This window comes from Podarcis liolepis, assembly GCF_965112155.1.
Source record: "Podarcis liolepis genome assembly, chromosome: 4".
Classification (NCBI taxonomy): domain Eukaryota; kingdom Metazoa; phylum Chordata; class Lepidosauria; order Squamata; family Lacertidae; genus Podarcis; species Podarcis liolepis.
The window spans coordinates 54,500,927-54,519,593 of record NC_139558.1 but is presented as its reverse complement, the minus strand read 5'-3'; the positions used below and the strand labels follow the sequence as shown (position 1 = coordinate 54,519,593).

General features: G+C 42.0%; 2 protein-coding genes across 3 annotated transcripts in view; one reads left to right on the top strand and one right to left on the bottom strand.

The window, feature by feature from the left end:
• ITSN1 (intersectin 1) overlaps window positions 1–10,336 on the top strand; it is an 84,282-nt gene extending 73,946 nt beyond the window's left edge. For both annotated transcript variants that reach the window (XM_083500164.1, XM_083500165.1), the window contains exons 33-39: window positions 459–626; window positions 1,814–2,026; window positions 4,227–4,348; window positions 5,122–5,204; window positions 5,291–5,374; window positions 6,553–6,726; window positions 8,052–10,336. In XM_083500164.1, the coding sequence (XP_083356290.1) occupies window positions 459–626; window positions 1,814–2,026; window positions 4,227–4,348; window positions 5,122–5,204; window positions 5,291–5,374; window positions 6,553–6,726; window positions 8,052–8,200 (993 nt within the window). In that variant the 3' untranslated portion in view covers window positions 8,201–10,336. The remainder of the gene's footprint in view (window positions 1–458; window positions 627–1,813; window positions 2,027–4,226; window positions 4,349–5,121; window positions 5,205–5,290; window positions 5,375–6,552; window positions 6,727–8,051) is intronic.
• Window positions 10,337–12,244: 1,908 nt separating this feature from the next.
• On the bottom strand, window positions 12,245–18,438 carry ATP5PO (ATP synthase peripheral stalk subunit OSCP). Its single transcript, XM_083500259.1, has 7 exons — window positions 18,307–18,438; window positions 16,425–16,475; window positions 15,365–15,475; window positions 14,981–15,110; window positions 14,670–14,782; window positions 13,479–13,565; window positions 12,245–12,437 (listed from the first exon to the last, which is right to left on the bottom strand). Exons 1-7 carry the CDS (start codon window positions 18,334–18,336, stop codon window positions 12,324–12,326), a joined length of 636 nt encoding a protein of 211 aa, XP_083356385.1. The 5' UTR covers window positions 18,337–18,438; the 3' UTR covers window positions 12,245–12,323.
• Between the last annotated feature and the right edge of the window lie 229 nt (window positions 18,439–18,667).

Sequence of the window (18,667 nt, the reverse complement as noted above, 5' to 3'; positions counted from 1 at the left end):
TCTTAGTGCAAGTTGTTTTCTTTAGTTGTGTGAATTGTTTGTAGCCTGGGGTAAGAGGACTGTTCTCTTCCTCATCTTTCTTCACCTCCAGCATGCAGTTTAATCAGAAGGATAGACCCTGACCTACAGGGCAAAAGCTCCACTGGGGACTGATCAGGCCCATTTTTCTTTAAATAAATGATTGTGTAAGAGAATGAAATGTTCCATTTTTATTAGATTAACACAGGGAAGATAAAAAAGGGATTGATTTGAAGAGAAGTAATCTTTATAGCGTTTTGGCAATCAAGAGGCAGTGATGTTTTTCTTTTCATTGATTTAGGGCAGGATTTATTTCATAACATTTACTTTGGGTGCTTAATGTTCTTTATATCTGTAAAGATATATTTAATTTTTCAGATGCTTAAGAAGGAATAGATATGCAGTTTTATAAGAACCTGATCCAGTTTATTTGCCTGCAGATATTAGAAAATACTCCTGAAAATCACCCTGATCACAGCCACTTGAAACAGGCTTTGGAGAAAGCGGAAGAACTTTGTTCTCAGGTTAATGAAGGGGTGCGTGAGAAGGAGAACTCAGACAGGCTTGAATGGATCCAGGCTCACGTTCAGTGCGAAGGACTATCAGAGGTAAAGCTGAAATACGTAGAATCAGACTGTAGTTACTAATCTTCCAGAAAAGATGGCTTAGGAAACAATGCTGATAAACTTCTCTAGCTAAAGAGATGCTGGTAAGTCTTCACAAATTCATCCTGCTCTTCATTTGGCATTTTTTCCTGCCAATTTTCTCTTTCCACTTATCTCTTGAACCCGTTACATCAGCCATCTGTCACTTAACGTTTCTGCAATGAAATGAAGACCACAGCTTTTATTCAGTTCATAATTTCCCTCTCCTCTCCCAAATAAAGTATGTTGCAAAATCTAGCTTTGATTCAGAAAAGCTAAGCAAGTTCTGTATACGAAGGATGCAAAGTGGAATTGCTAGCCATATCACTCTAGGGTAATTGAGAAATTTCTGGAATGTATAAAGTAGGCATTCCAGACAAATAACCACTTGAAATTGTTGTGCATTTGTTTTTTACTTACTTACTAAGGCCCATCAATGTGCCTTGTGGTTTTAGCATTTTGTGGCATAAAAGCAAGACAACTCCCTGCCCCCAAAGAGTGTACAGATTACAATTCAGTGCAGTGGAGGGAAATGGTCGGCTAAACTAGGTGAATTCATTTTAAATCTTTGACACCATTCGTTAATAACACACCTACCATGTTTGCACATCAGGTTAAGGTACAGTGCACTGGCCAGAACAAGCCATTGCCATCTCATGTTCCCCCTTTTTCACTGCGCATGTGTGTGGAAAGGAGATGGGGAGAACATGAGCCCAATGATCACAGCCTCTCATTCCTACTTGTGGACATCACACTAAACTATGGTTTAGTTTGAGCTGCTAATGCGGCCATTAATTAGGTCTACACATTCCTCCTACTTCCTATACAAATGTGTAGCACCAGTGAAGAAAATCAGGCATCAGTCAGAATCCTTCTCCTCTCATCATAAGTAAACCCACCCTTGTTGAAGGGTACAAGGGCAAAGGGATACTTCTAGGAATAACAGAAGTGTCCCTGCCATTCCACCAAGTGCTGGAACTTTCCTGCTGAGAGTCAAGCACTAAGCCATCATTATGCCTGCAAATGAGCTGAAGCTGTTGTCAGATTTCTGCAGATTCTGTCAGTTTTCTGCAGCTGTATCCAACGGTATCAGAACAAGTATATTTTTATTCATCTCCCCCCTCCCCACCCTCCCTTTCTGTTCCCATCAGCAACTTGTTTTTAACTCTGTTACAAACTGCTTGGGGCCACGCAAATTTCTACACAGTGGGAAACTCTACAAGGCCAAGAGCAACAAGGAGCTGTATGGCTTTCTGTTCAACGACTTCCTCCTGCTGACACAGATAATAAAACCTCTCGGCTCGTCTGGCACAGATAAGGTCTTCAGCCCCAAGTCTAACCTGCAGTATAAAATGTACAAAACGGTAAGAAATTATTTTAAATGGAAATTCAGAAATATTGATAACGTCCAATTACTTTTTCACGTGAAAAAGGTGTTTAGGCAACACAAGAAATTTCTTTGTTGTTGTTTAGTCGTTTAGTCGTGTCCAACTCTTCATGGCCCCATGGACCAGATCATGCAGGCATTCCTGTCTTCCACTGCCTCCTGCAGTTTGGTCAGACTCATGCTGGTAGCTTCAAGAACACTATCCAACCATCTCGTCCTCTGTAGTCCCCTTCTCCTTGTGCCCTCAATCTTTCCCAACATCAGGGTCTTTTCCAGGGAGTCTTCTCTTCTCATGAGGTCGCCAAAGTATTGGAGCCTCAGCTTCACGATCTCTCCTTCCAGTGAGCGCTCAGGGCTGATTTCCTTAAGAAAGGTTTGATCTTCTTGCAGTCCATGGGACTCTCAAGAGTCTCCTCCAGCACCATAATTCAAAAGCATCAATTCTTCGGCGATCAGCCTTCTCTATGGTCCAGCTCTCACTTCCATACATCACTACTGGGAAAACCATAGCTTTAATTATACGGACATTTGTTGGCAAGGAAATTTCTTATTTGGATATATTTTCTGTATAGGAAAACCACATGGACACCACAAATGTGTCTGCTTTGCAATATGAGGTGAGATCTTTCCAGGCATATTTACCAGGTGCAGGGAACCTTTGGCCCTCCAGATGCTGTTGAACTACAACTCCCCTCACACACACCCCTGTCATTAGCAATGCTTGCTGGGGCTGATGGCAGCTGTAATTCAGCAACATCTGGAGGGTCAAAAGTTCCCCATACCTGATGTATACTAACAGTGAACTCACCTGATGATTGCCAACAGGACTGTAGTCAAACAGGGCCGCTGTGGTGTCAGCACAAGCAAGGAAACAGCAAGACCTGCAAACATACGAAAACCTTGGAGGTGGCAACTATGGCGGAATCCCTCAAAAGAACCTAGTGAGGATGGAACAAACAGACACAATGATGAACTGGGAGGGGGGCAGAAAGGGAGAATGGAATAATAGCTTCCTAGCTGACTGCAACATTGTACAGGAGCACTCCACTCAACAAGCTTTGATGCACCTTAAATATAGCCCTTTTTTAAGGTGCACACGTAAGTACACAATGATGATGTAAAGATGTGAAGTGAGAATGCAACAAATCGGTTTCAGAAGACATGCCCACCATGTAATTGGCTGCATGTAATAACCCTGGTTTAGTTACCATGTAATATGTGAGCTAGCCCCCTCTTTTTACCATGCCAGTGAATAAAGAAAAGCATAGGTTGCTACTTGCTATGAGTGGGAGTAAAGCTAACATTTAATGCATTATTGACACATTCCTTCAAGGAAAAACATCGCAACATTTCTAGCTGTAGAGTCCCCACCCTGCTCTATCATCATTACGCTAAAGTGTTGTGTGGATATTGGCCCAGGCCAAAGCTTTATCTGGATTGAAGCCCAGGCTAGAAACTCTCAAATATTTTCATTTGTAACTAAGGTTCAGGCAGATAACTCCAATATGTATCTTAATTCAAAAGAAAAGCTACACTGTGTTAAGGGTCCAGGTTTCTGTTAACTAGCCATAGATGGTTGAAAAACACCTCTTTCTTGTTTACTTTTGTTGAGTTTTGGATTTGCTTTTGGGATACCATTTCCCTGGTGCAGATGTTTACCCTCTTTCTTTATGGTAAAGTCTGTGAGTGCTAAAAATCACATAGAAATTGAACCATGCTAGTAGACAACAGTGGGATCTGCAACAAAATGTTGCACTGTAGAGTTTTTGTAATTGTTTTGTTTTCTCTCTATATATATTTATTTCAGTATATTATTGAACTATGTGCTTTCAATAAGAATATTTTTAAAATGTATCTTAACAATTGCAACAGCTAAAAAGCTTCCTACTCTCCCTTAAAAATTGGTTTCTGAAAAATGGTCCTGGGTGGGATGGAGACCAGAAATGAATTTTTGTGTGAAAAGATGTGTGATCTTTGTTCTGGTACTGATCACAAATTCCTGGGCTTGGCATGTGCTCAGAGGCACTCCTAGTTCTTAAGGGTATGTCTGCCCAGCTGTCCCGAGCACAGCATGCTAGTCATTTTTTTTTGCTGAACTTGACTCCTGTTATAGAGCATTCATTCTGACTTGACCTAGCTTAACACTTAACTTTTTTTTTTACTTTTTTTTTTTGCAGCCCATATTTCTAAACGAGGTCTTGGTTAAACTACCCACAGATCCTTCTGGCGACGAGCCCATCTTTCATATCTCTCACATTGATCGGGTCTACACACTCCGTGCAGAAAGCATAAATGAAAGGTAAAAAAATATCTCTGTATTGGCACTGAACATAATGGGAAGATGTAAGAGCTCTTACACACACACACACACACACACACACACACACACACACACTGTTTCATAATGAGATTTCTCCCGTTTCAGATGTTGCCATCTTTTTTACTTGCACTTTCCCTGATTTGTTTATCCTCCCCTAGCAACCATGGGCTGCCTGCTTTGAGTCTTAGAGAAATTTTAACTGGGAAAACAGTGCAGGGGAAAAGGTTAAACCTCCTCTGTACCAGCACTACTATCCCAAACTGAATTGGGGTTCCCGTGGCCAATATTACCTTGAAAACATGCAACAATGGCAGGGAAGGTCCTATTCACAGATCTCTCACATCACATCCAGATTTTTCCTGAGAACTAAACATGCAGTCGTACCTTGGTTTTCAAACAGGTTAGTTCTCAAATGTTTTGGTTCCTGAACACCGCAAACCCGGAAATGACTGCTCTGGTTTGTGAACTATTGTTGGAAGCCGAACGTCCAACATGGGTTCCGCAGCTTCCGATTGGCTGCAGGAACTTCCTGCAGCCAATCAGAAGCTGCGCTTTGGTTTCCGAACGTTTTGGAAGTTGAACGGACTTCCGGAACGGATTCTGTTTGACTTCCAAGGTATGACTGTAATGCAAAGAAGTTAATGCCTTTATCTAGATCTTCTTCCTACCTGCATGCCGTCAGCTTTGCTCACTTGCACGTACTTCATAATGATACGTAATTTCCTTTCCACCTTCTCTTTCTCTCTCTCAAGGACGGCCTGGGTTCAGAAAATCAAAGCCGCTTCTGAACTTTACATAGAAACAGAGAAGAAGAAGAGGGAAAAGGCCTATTTAGGTACCGCAATGGGGGTACAGTATTTAGACGTTTTCCCCAAAATTTCAAGAGAGTATTTTAATGACTCTTGCCTGTTCTTGCCACAGTCCGATCCCAAAGGGCAACCGGTATTGGAAGGTTAATGGTGAACATTGTTGAAGGTATTGAACTGAAGCCCTGCAGATCCCACGGTAAGAACTTCATTTCTCTCTATATGTGTGTATATAAGAGTGTGTGTGGTGTGTAAAATGTGACAAAAAGAAGGGAAACGTCTTGGGTGCTTTGATCATTTAATGTAAAACAGGTAGTCGGGGGGGGGGAATGTAAGTTTTGTAAAATGGTGTTTTGTTGCACTCTATATAGACTGATGGGACGCGGGTGACGCTGTGGTTTGAACCACAGAGCCTAGCTCTTGCCGATCAGAAGGTCGGTGGTTTGAATCCCCGCGACGGGGTGAGCTCCTGTTGTTCGGTCCCAGCTCCTGCCAACCTAGCATTTCGAAAGCACGTCAAAGTGCAGGTAGATAAATAGGTACTGCTCCGGCAGGAAGGTAAACAGCGTTTCTGTGCGCTGCTCTGGTTCGCCAGAAACGGTTTAGTCATGCTGGCCACATGACCCAGAAGCTGTACCCTCGGCCAATAAAGCGAGATGAGTGCCGCAACCCCAGAGTCGGTCACGACTGGACCTGATGGTCAGGGGTCCCTTTACCTTTCTTTATATAGACTGATATAGCCAGCAAATTTTAAAATAGTGTTAGTGATTTTCACATGGTGAAAGCCTCCCAACAGTCAAACAGAAGGATTACCAACCACTACACACCCAAACACCCCGGAGAAATGTCCACCCAAATTTGCCACCCATGGTATTCATGGCCCTATTTATTGGCCAACACCATGAGGCAAGGTGAGCCGACCTCCTCAGGTGGCAGGATCCACAGGGGCAGATCTGGCACCCAATGAATGGATCATTCGCTGTTGCTGCTGCTGTTCTCCCTCCTTGTTTCCAGTGTAGAACTTCACTCCCCCCTTGTTCCTGGTCTTCCATCACCCCTTCTTCCTTGGCGAGCTGGTGGGGTGCCATTTTGTGGTTCCTTTCTGGTGCCAAAATGTCTTGGGCAAGCCCTGGCTGGGTCAAATTTGATGTAGAAAGCAAAATTGTATACCTGATGCCAGATTCAGTTTTGGTGCACTCACCCACAGGCAGCACAGGCTGCCCGATGCATTTGATTATTTTCCTTGCTAAATCAAATGGTGGAGGTACAAAAAGCCTTTTCCAATTCTCTCATGTCAAAACCACAGAAGCAAGTTACCAAATTTGTGTGTGCAAATGTTTGATCACGGCTGTGCATCTACTTGCCTTCTGCTTTCAGGAAAGAGTAACCCGTATTGTGAAGTGACGATGGGCTCTCAGTGTCATATTACCAAGACTATACAGGACACACTGAACCCTAAGTGGAATTCTAACTGCCAGTTCTTTATCAAAGATTTGGAACAGGATGTGCTTTGCATAACAGTGTTTGAGAGGGATCAGTTCTCACCAGATGGTAAGTGACACTCTTACTTCTGAGCTTGGTCTTTTGGTTATGTACACGTCTATGTGAGTGTACGACAACTTAGGGTAGCTCATTTTGGCTGTCCCTCTGCTGAGGTCCATGTGTGTGGGCTGAGGCTCCATCTTGGTCTCTAGGCGGGAGTGAAAAAAACTCCTACTTACAGTACATGATTGGGAACGAAGGTAGCGCTGTGGGTTAAACCACAGAGCCTAGGGCTTGCCGATCAGAAGGTCGGCGGTTCGAATCCCCGCGACGGGGTGAGCTCCCGTTGCTCGGTCCCTGCTCCTGCCAACCTAGCAGTTCGAAAGCACGTCAAAGTGCAAGTAGATAAATAGGTACCGCTCCGGCGGGAAGGTAAACGGCATTTCTGTGCGCTGCTCTGGTTCGCCAGAAGCGGCTTAGTCATGCTGGCCACATGACCCGGACGCTATACGCCGGCTCCCTTGGCCAGTAAAGCGAGATGAGTGCTGCAACCCCAGAGTCGGTCACGACTGGACCTAAAGGTCAAGGGTCCCTTTACCTTTTTACAGTACAGTGGTACCTCGGGTTAAGTACTTAATTCGTTCCGGAGGTCCGTTCTTAACAGTGGTGTAGCGTGGGTTGTCAGCACCCGGGGTAAGGCAAGTAATTTGCGCCCCCTAACCCGTGGATTTTAGTAGGGGCAGAGAGCTGTGAGCGCACCCCCCCCAGATGTTGCGCCCGGTGCGGCCGGCCCCCCCTGCACCCCCACGCTACGCCACTGGTTCTTAACCTGAAACGGTTCTTAACCTGAAGCACCATTTTAGCTAATGGGGCCTCTTGCTGCTGCTGTGCCGCCGGAGCACGATTTCTGTTCTTATCCTGAAGCAAAGTTCTTAACCTGAAGCACTATTTCTGGGTTAGCAGAGCCTGTAACCTGAAGTGTATGTAACCCGAGGTACCACTGTACATGATTGGTTCCTGCTCAGTTTTTTGCTCTGGCCTGCACGTAGCAGAGGAACTCCCCATCTCCTGTTTCCATCCCTTTTTCTGTCAATATTCATTTTCCTGTTCCTATTGCCTCTATCCTCACTGACTGCTTCAATTAATTGTTTAGTTTGAAGGTTTTGCTGCAGGTTCATGTCCCTGCCCCTTCTTCTCTAGCACTAGAACACCAGTGAAATGAAACTGAAAATCTCCATTGACAGATTATAAAACTGCTGCATGCGTAGCAAGATTTTCTGCTTCTGTTTTTGGTTTGCTCATGCTGTTTCTGAATTAACATCTTGCCAGAGGTGGTTCTTCATGGGAGCAGGGAATATGTAATTTCTAACCATTATGTATGTTTTCTGTTTCAGACTTTTTAGGCCGAACAGAAATCCGAGTAGCAGACATTAAGAAGGACCAGGGCTCAAAGGGACCAGTGACAAAGTGTCTTCTCTTGCATGAAGTTCCAACAGGAGAGATAGTTGTCCGACTGGATCTGCAGCTGTTCGATGAACCTTAAAAAAGGAAGACACTTCTTCTAACCTGAAAACACTGCAATAGGCACCCACAAAATCTGTCTAGGAATCCTCAGACCTTTTATATGAAACAAAATACTTATCAATGCCACACAACTCTTTGTAGCTGGATAATCCTTGCAGAAAATTGAATTCCAAGTTTGTGAGGAAAATGTAACTTTTGGGGGGGTTTTGATTTGTTTTTTGTTTGTTTTATTTTCTGTGGAACTTCTGCTGTAGCTTTCAGGATTTCTAGAAAAACAGAGCTGTAGCCTGTGCTAAAACACGGCACATTTTTCTGGGTACTGCAGCATGTGGTGTCAACAAGAGAGGGTGGCACTGACATGTCTTTGCAGACTTTCTGTAAATTACCCCTAGAAATGTTGTGCCTATTGCCCCACAGAGTGGTATATAAACATAATGTGAATATATTTATATAGAAAATACCTATGACATGAATGAATTCTTGCCATGTAAGATATTTGGGTTTCTTTTAAGAAATTTATGGTGATCTTTGAATCTGTTTTTGAAAAATAAAAGGGGTGGGGGTGGGGGAGAAGAAGAAAAGACTATTCCAAGTTGAAGTTTAAATGACAGTCGCCCATAATCTGGAAGGCTCTCACTGAGTGGAAGGTTGGTTTTTCCAAGTATTTATTAGGAAGCAGCAAATATTAGGTGGATTCCCGGTCTAGGGACCAGTAATTCAAAGCGTACCCCGTTTAGGAAGAATATAAATGGGACCTGATCCCTGCTGCTTCCCATTGGGGTGTCTTTCACACAAATGGAGTACTGTGTATCCACACATCAATGCTTTTTGTGGTTATATTTCAGTGGGGTTGTAAATAATTGTAGACCAAGGTTTGGCGGAGTCGTTCTGTGTGTTCTACTGTACCATTTAAACATGATTAAACTGCTGCTAAATTGCGCAAAGGCAGTTACAAGAAAACAGCTGCTCTAGCTCAGGAAAGCTGAGGCTAGCAGCAGTCAGATGGGACTTAATTTATTGAATAGTAATGTGCCTAAATAAATTTGACACCATGGTTTTGAAATCAGGGTGGTAGCATACTGTAGCTCAACGAAGTGTTAACTGCAAAAGTGGTTCACTAAAAAAATTTCAGTTTCAACATTGGGTGTCACAAGTTTTTGCAAAGGGATTTATTGCTATGTTGCAGATGTAAGGATTCACTCTCAGTGTGACCCACATAGGACAACCTTGATTCAGCAAAGCGCTTCAAAGGCATTCGAACAAGAGAAGTATGTTCTTGAGAACTTTGCTGAACTAGGGACGTTAGTGGTGGAATTTTGCGAGTGGGTTCATTTCAGCACCAGGCACATTCATTCTTTGTGTTTCCAGTTCTTCAGTTTGTTACCCAAGGATCATGCAGAAATGGGTATTTTTGTAAGGACTTTAAGAATGGGAGGTGTTGACTGTTCTGTTAGCATGTCAATGTTCTTGTGAAACGTGTTGGCTTTACTGTTCTTTGCATGTTGTTTTTGGTATCAGTTTCCATGTTTCCTGTGGAGATGGTGTTCTCTAGCACAGCAAAATTTTATGATTTCCATTAGGAAATTAGGATAGCTTTATACTTGATAGGTAGCTAAGGTCTGGTGATAAGTGTAAACTGTGCTTGAAAGTGTTTGTGTACTATTATTTCCAAGGAGACCACTGTATTATTTTCAGCAATTATTTTTTAAAAAATCCTGTATGTTGGAGGGACGAAAAAGTTTACATTTCATACTTTTAAGAATCGCTTTATTATTTATTTATTGAAGATAGTGTAGAATTTTGTATCAGAAATGACATACTTATGTATTTTTTGGAACAGAGAAACACACTTTAGTTAGAAACTTTCAAATGACCAAGTTTTAGAGGAAGTTTAACTTAACAGGCATGCAATTGTTTACCACTGACTGGTTGAAAACACAATTAAAAAAAAAACTTTTAAGTTTCTATTTTTCAATGTTGGTACAAAAATGTTTCAATTAAAAGTATGTAAATAGAACTAAACCCATGATTTCCTTTTTCCATATCAAAACATTTTATGAAATATAATGTATATGAAAATAACACATTGTTGTGGTAGAGGAAAAAAGGTACAAATCCTTTAGTGGCAGAAAAATATTAAATGTCATCGTTCTAACCTTCTTTGGCTGGGCTAATTTTACTCAGAGTTGTAATGAAGATGAGTGTTACTGTATTTTTATAGATACAAAAATAATCATAATGTGGAAAGAATCCTAACATTAAGACTGTGAAAAAAGGCGGGACCATACTCCCTGAGGTGAACATGAAGCCGGGGGACTCGAAGAGGAAGAAAGGGATTGCCTATATAACAACCCTGATAGTATATTCTAGGGGTGGGGAATTTGTGGCCTTCCAGATGTTGTTGGACTAGAACTCCCAACAGCCCCAGCCAGCATGCCAAATGGTCAGATAAGATAGGACTTGTAGTCCAACACCACCCAGAGGACCGTAGATTCTTCACCCCTGAGATAATTGCTTTGCCAAGCTCCTTTCTAAATCTCTCTTGCCATTTTTTAACTCCAAAAATAAATATTAATTCCCGGTTTAAAAGGAAAACAAAAGCCTTAGGGAATGAAGCACTTAAGAGTAATAGACGTACGAAAAAATTTTCTGACAGTAAGAGCTGTTAAACCGTGGAAAAGTCTCCTTCGGGAGGTGGTGGACTCTCCTTCCTTGGAGGTTTTTAAGGAGAGGTTGGATGGCCATCTGTCATGGATGCTTTAGCTGAGATTCCTGCATTGCAGGGGGTTGGACTAGATGAGCCTTCCAGCTCTAAGATTCTGCAACCTTGGAAAGACAAATCGTGGGTCCAGTCTTGACCACAGCACCATTCTGTGTAATATTCTGCAGAACTCTTAACTTCAGCCTATTAACAGTAATTCCAGTCACTCTACACAGATCTCAGCACCCTCAAAAAATTACGTTCCACAAACACGGGTCCTTATCAGTCTGCATAAATAAGGTTCCATTATAAAATCATAGAATTGTAGAGTTGGAAGGGACCCCAAGTCCAACCCCCTGCAATGAAGGAATCTCAACTAAAGCATCCATGGCAGATGACCATCCAACCTCTGCTTAAAAACCTCCAAGGAAGGAGAGTCCACAACCTTTTTGAGGGAGTCCATTCTACTGTCAAACAGAAAGTTCTTCCTCATGTTTAGTTGAAAGATCTTTTCTTGCAACTTGAAAACATTGGTGCGGGTCCTACCCTCTGGAGTAGGTTAAAATAAGCTTGCTGTATCTTTCATGTGACAGTCCTTGATATATTTGAAGATGGCTATCATATCTCCTCTCAGTCTCCTCTTTTCCAGGCTAAACATACCCAACTCCTTTAACCGTTTCTCATAAGTCTTGGTTTCCATACCCTTGATCATTTTGGTTGCCCTCCTCTGCACACATTCCAGCTTATCAATATCCTTCTTAAATTGTGGCACTCAGGACTTGACACCACAGGACTCCAGGTGTGGTCTGACCGAGGCAAAATAAAATGGTACTATTAACTTCCATTCATCTGGACACTAGCCTTCCAATAGGAGGTTATGCCATGTCAATATCGTTAAGTTGTGTAATCTGCCTGCAAATTATTACCCCCGGCACTGCATTTACATTTGAACAGCTGAATGGCCAGCAACAGAGTCCATTTAGTGCTTTAACATTAATTAGTAAAAATAAGCCAAGGTCACGTAAGCCATTCCTTTGGAAAGATTCCACACTTAACGTTCATAATCAAATATTTATTTGATTTGATCAAAAGTGCCATTTTAAAAGTATGCTGGACCATAGGAGCATCAGTCAGTTTCAGGGGGAGTCAATCACTCACAAACATTTGTTAGAACCAAGAAAGAAATTTCAATACGATTGCAACTGCCAATTTTGCAGTCACTAGCACTTAACAGCAAACCTACGATAAAGGAATAATTCTTGCAAAAAGGTACTGAGATAGTGACTTAGAGGCAAAGGAGCACTAAATATTGATCCATTTCAAAATACCAAATCCAAACACTGAAGCACCAACAACAACTGCTTAAGGAGAACCATTTTTATTGTTTTCATCATACAGCTGACTAGGTTTTTATGGAGGAGGAGGAAGCATCTCGAGATGTTTAGACAGTCTCTCTCATGATCTTGCTTAGTTTCTGAATCTTGGTCTTTGTCGACATGTCAACGAATTTCTCTCCAATGCTGACAACCATTCCACCCAAGATTGTTGGGTCAGTCTAGGGGGGGAAACCAAGATTCCTAATTAGAATTCCCTAGAGAGAATAATGGGCTACATGATAACAGAAAAGACTTACAATGTTTGGGTTTAAGATCTTGACAAATCAATAGTATTAGACAGATTAAATATGTTCAAGTTCCTTTGCAGAGAAGTACTTTTGTAGGCTGCTCAGTCCAAAACTCATTATGTTTGGCTCAAGAACGGTTCTCATAGAGCAAAATTTACCTGCACAAGACAGGATAATATAATGGGTTTTTTTTACTGATACTTCTGTTGTCAATGTTTAAGTTTTCAGAGATCAGAAGAAATACTATGATTACGATTAGCGCTACATTAGATTCCACCCTACGGCTCTTATGCCTCTTTGTCCCTATGGGGTTTTTTTTTGGGGGGGGGTAGATTTGCTTGTTGCTTCCAATTGAATTGGCTATTCTAAGTCTAAAGCAATTGAACAGCCAACAGACCATAGGAAGACATTTCTTTGGGCGCCTGTTTGAAACCAGTGGCTACAGCAAGCCAGCAGCCTTGATTCAGGGCCAAGTCCCTATGGTGTATGAGAGCAATGGGGAAGCTCCAGCCATCAGGCCAAATTTGGTCCATGAAGCTCTTTCCCCAAGTCATGCCCATCTGCTCCACACTTGACATAATAAGTGATGTCCGATGTGGGGCAGATAAAGAGATGTGGCTGGATCTGCTGTACAGCAAAGCTCCCTGTAGGGAACTCAGCCGTGCAGGTATTCCCTGCAGAAGACACAGTTGAATAATGGTCAGGTGACTGAAAGGTTAGTTGTCCCGCCTGTCAATGTTGACATAAGGGGGTGGGAACAGAGTCATAAAGATACCTAATCCCTGGCTTATGATAAGCTTGGACAGCTAGGCTGCCCAATACGCATTATCCACATCTGGAAGAGGATGTATTTTCCTTTAAGGGAAGCTTTCTATGGCCGATGGGGAAGTTCTTCTAGATTGTTGAGATGGCCCTTCTTAGTCACTTTTAATTTATTAGAGAGTCTTCTGTTTTACATAGCTGTAACCATACCTTTATCTCCAGTTTCAGTATTTCCCCTTTAGCTAAAAAGCCATTCAAAGCTGTCTTCAACTCCGTAAGATTAGCTTCATCCAAGGGCTTAACGTATTGAGACAAAAATAGAGAGCTTCAGAAAGTTAACAAGCAACGATGTAACAGAAAGCTAAACGATCAGCCCCCATGACTGACTGACATACAATACAACAAGGTTGTGGCATTTTTCTGCTTGGAAACAGAAAGTGGCAGCATTCTTGCTTGGCTTAGTAAATAGCAATTGAATATTTTACACAAGCTAACTGAAATTCACTTTTTAGGAGTCAAAATGTCTGCAATATGTGTTTTAATCTGTGACATCTTCTGAGTAAGAAAGTTTTTAAGATGTACCATGCACTCGCAATGATGTTTTCAGTATAGGGTCTGGACTAACATTAAAGTTAGGCAGCAGTATGGTTTATTTTTTATTTTTTTAAAAAAACTTGGCTAAGACTTTTTCACAAATCCCAATGCTACAAGCAAGGCGAAAAATAAGATGACTTCTTCCCTTGTCTCATTTTGTGGCCCTCTCCACTGCAGAGAACAAGAGTTGAAAACTAGGAAAGCTCTAAGGAATGGAGTGGCAGAATTGTTCAGAGAAGCTAGAAAATGTTGAAAAAATGCTGAAAACAGGAGTACTAATTAATGACTAATCCAGGTGTTATATAGCGTTGTCCTCAGTTATTACCAAAAAAGCAAGATGTTGGTCCTGTCTCAGAATATGAACATTTTGCCACCTAAAATTAAGAGAGCATATAAAGTGAACAGGAAAAACTATGTTTGCTAGCTATTTGTACAGATGAATTTAAGAATATTTGACTGGGCTAAATAGATTAAAGTCACAAGAGGAACAAGTGCTTGCAACAGTTCGATGTGACATAAATACTGAAGTTCCAATAACCCTTTTTCAGACATATGCTAAGTGCTAGTAAACAAAGTACCATTCATTTTGCAAATATAACCCTTCCCCAACTTCTTTACACTATAGGTCAGACTGCGGTCCTGTAGACGATGCTAAGACTACAAGCTCCATCTTCCTGGTCAATGGGAAGGATGAAAGCAGTACTCCAAAACATCTGGAGAACATCTGGCTTGGGAAGGTGGCTTTAGACTAAGAAACCCTGAAGACCGCAAAACCTCTAAATGAAGTTTTGCATGCCATTTGCTTACCTGAGCAGTGGTTACGGAGCATATAACTTCTCCGCGGAATGCACTCATAATCTTAGCAAATGCAGAAATTACACCTGGCGTGTTTTTCAAGCGACCATTTTCAGCAAGCAAATCTTGGGAAAAGATTGAGCAGGTGTTACATTACGTACATTCAAACTGTACTAAAAGGGTAATGAAACAGTGCCAAATTACAAAGAAAATCTTCCAGTCTAAACTGTGTTTACAATATTACAGTACTATTATTTGAAGCCCATTTGTCAAGCTCAACCCACTTTATTGTGTTCATCCACAGAGAGTCTGCTACTACTTACTGATAAAGTTGACAGTGACAGGTGACATTTTCTCTTTAGCTAAAATTTCATTCACGGTCTTTTGCTTTACTGCACTCTTTACGTGAGGATTCATGACAATGATAGATAATTTAGGGTCCTTCAGAAGTGTCTGGATTTGGAACAACAAAAGCATATCTTGGTCAAAATCAGATTTGCTTCTAGTCAGAGCAACATAACTATAATGGAAACATAAAGGTATTTAAGTTGCCCTTTTAACTAAATATAACAAACCACAGAGAAAAGACTTTTGCCCTAACAAGGAAACAGCATAAGTAAAAAAAGGACTTGCATCAGCATCTTCAGTGGAAATGGTGTGCAATAGGACTAAGTGGTGTGCAATAGGACTATATAAAATCACATTACCAGAACTCGAGTCAGCTCTTTCTCAACCTGGTCCAACTTCTTCTGCTTAGAAGCAGCAGAGTAGAGCGCAGTGGCATATCGACCTTCCAGCCCAAATACTTGAATTGGTGGCTTCAGAGGGGAAAAAATTACAAGGTATAAAAATTAATGCACAAGACAAAACTATTTCAATTTATTCTCAATGATCCATTGCCTAGCAAGCATACTCAGTCCTCAATGTCCCCTTTTTGTGGGGAGTGGGGTTCTCTCTTAAGTTAATTTCAATTTTTTTGGTGTATTTCTGTAAACCTCTGAGTTCTCCCAGGGATGGCAATACTTTCCTCTTGTACATCAGTGGTGCTGTTTTAGCTACATAAAGATTGGCACCCTACCCTGCCAGCACTGCTAATAGAGTGACAGGTGTAATACCAGATTTTTTTTTTAAAAAAAACAAAATTCCCATAGTCCGTTGCTGTGTTTTAACAAAACAAAAATGCTTAATTAGGAACTCTTAATATTAAGGCATAACTAATTTGTGTTAAGTATTTGCCAATTTGTACTCTTGCTTAAGAACGTAAGAGAAATCCAGCAAACGAAACCAAGATTCATACAAACCCCCAGCCTTCCCAGAAATCCCAGAAACTGACAGGTGCTAGCTGATCCACTGGAAATTGGTCAGTAAGACAATACAGAGGCATAAGATGGTTCATTAAACACACTACACAGCAGCTGCAGCCACAGACCCTAAGAGCTGATTTTCAATTGTGACTGGCCACATTATAAAGCTTGCGTCTATCATATTGAGGTTAGATTCTACATGATTGCTAGCTATAAATATGGACATTGACACTAGTTTAAGTGGCACACAAGGCCCTGCATTCTGCAATCTAGATATATTTATCTAGAACCCTGATCTTTAATTGGAAGTAAATCACCCTAACTGCAATTGAGCCTCTTTCCTGGTAAACATTTTCAGGTTCTTATCAGGTTGCTCCTGTACACTTGCCACCTGCAACAATATCCACCTGCAACTTGGTGCAATTAATCTGCACAGTTTTGTAAAATAAATAAACAAACTTACCTGTACCAGTTTTGATGCTGGCCTGATTAGGGAGGTGCTGAAGTGGCGCACCTACAGTAAGAAAAAGTTGTCATTTACATTATATTATTTTTAAAAGCAGTGAAATCCAGCATTAGTCATAAATGGATGTTTTTATTTAAATTGGATTTTTAAAAGAAAATGCTTTTGGAGGAAAAATCTTTCTAAATATAGTTTTCTATTTAAGTTACATTATAGTCCAAAGGCTATTAATCAGGAAATAAGGATTTGTTTTAAGTTTTTCATGTGTGGTGAAACTCCTTCTAAGGTTGTTGTAAAAAACTGTTTAACCACGTGAGTTAACAAACATGGATACATATGCTATAATGTTATTGTTTTAGTTAAATAAATTGTTTAAGTTGTTATTAAGGAAATTATTATTTTTCTCCTTCCAGTAAAGAACTGTACAGCAGAAAAGTTGTCCAAATACAAACAGTTAACTTATTAAACCTCACAATAATTTCATAATTATCTGTTTAGGTATTTCTAATAGTACAGTATAACCAAATCAGTAATTTTTGATGTAACTGTAAAAACTACTCTGAAAATTTATTATTCCAAAATGAAACCTTCATTTGGTTGTAAAGATTATACCAGCAAGAATGTCTTTCTGTAAAAAATGATTTAAATCAAGGCTTACTGACTAGTGATTTAAATTGATTTGATTTAAATCAAATCCACCCTGCTCCTTCCCAAGCATTTCTTGTGTTGCTTTCATCTTTTGGTAGGCAAGAAACCACACAGGTCTCCCATCAGAACCCTACGCTTGTCTACCATGAACTACAGAGGAGAGGTCAGGGCTGAGGCAAGATCCAAGGAGGCAAACCAAACAGGGCCAATGGGCCACAGGTCAGTATGGCAGCACATCTCTTTTATGGAGACGGTCCCAGCATCTCCAGTTGGGATGGGAGAGACTCCTACCCAAAACCCTGGTCAAAGCCAGGCCAGAAGTCTTGAAAGTCCTACACTGGCTTCCAGTACATTTCCGAGCACAATTCAAAGCGTTGGCCTTTAAAGCCCTAAACGGCCTCGGCCCAGTATACCTGAAGGAGCGTCTCCACCCCCATCATTCTGCCCGGACACTGAGGTCCAGCTCTGAGGGCCTTCTGGCGGTTCCCTCCCTGCGAGAAGTGAGGTTACAGGGAACCAGGCAGAGGGCCTTCTCGGTGGTGGCTCCCGCCCCGTGGAACACCCTCCCACCAGATGTCAAGGAAATAAACAACTATCTGACATTTAGAAGATATCTGAAGGCAGCCCTGTTTAGGGAAATTTTTTAATGGCTTATGTTTTAATGTATTTTTAATCTCTTGTTGGAAGCCGCCCAGAGTGGCTGCGGAAACCCAGCCAGATGAGCGGGGTATAAGTAATAAATTATTATTAGTAGTAGTAGTAGTAGTAGTAGTAGTACTGCTCTAGATCAGGCACCCCCAAACTTGGCCCTCCAGATGTTTTGGAACTACAATTCCCATCATCCCTGACCACTGGTCCTGTTAGCTAGGGATAATGGGAGTTATAGTCACAAAACATCTGGGGGGCCAAGTTTGGGGGTGCATGCTCTAGATATGCCAATAGTCAGGCCCCTTCCTGGGTTCCAGTGGCAGGAGGACTTAGCAGAGGAGCCTGGCTTGCTGAGCTTCCTTCCTTATCTCTGGCATCAAGCCCAGGCTGCAGTGAGTACACAGCAGCCCCGGAAACCCTCCAAGTCCTCTTGGGGCCACTTGGGTTTAAGACTTTCCCCTCTCCCCCTCTTCCTTCTCCTCCAAAGCCTCCAGGCTTCAGTCTCGGAAGCCAAGTGAGGCTTCCTCAGGTAAGAAACCTGCCCCCAGCAGAACCCCCTCTTCCTTCCCAAGGCTTCGCTGCTCACCTTCTGAGCCAACCCTGCAGCAGCAGCCATCTTCTCCTCCTGTAGGTCAAGCCGGGCCCTTCCCCGTCCTCGAGACGAGAGAAGCGCAGGCGCAAGGTCTCGGCTCCGGGCACGCAGGCGCAAGGCTTTCTGGGAATCGTAGTTTCTGTAGAACTAGTCGCCCGAGTGGGCGGGGCGGAAAGAGGCAAGGCGGAAGACCATAAGTTTGCGTGGAGGGCGGCACGTGCGAGTTTGGGATTGGAGAAGGAACATTATTCTTTTTCTTGGGATCGCAAGGTTCCGGGGAATGCAGCTTCGTGTTCCGAGTAGTGTCTCCTGCTTTGCAAAGCGCCGAGAGAAGAAAGTGTGCTTAAAGGAAACA

Coding starts and splice junctions, on each gene's coding strand:
- ATP5PO (XM_083500259.1), bottom strand. CDS start 18,336: ATGGCTGCTGCTGCAGGGTTGGCTCAGAAG. Junction 15,476..16,424: donor CAGCATCAAAACTGGTACAG/GTAAGTTTGTTT, acceptor TCCCCTCTGAAG/CCACCAATTCAAGTATTTGG. Junction 12,438..13,478: donor TACTGAAACTGGAGATAAAG/GTATGGTTACAG, acceptor TTCCCCCCCTAG/ACTGACCCAACAATCTTGGG.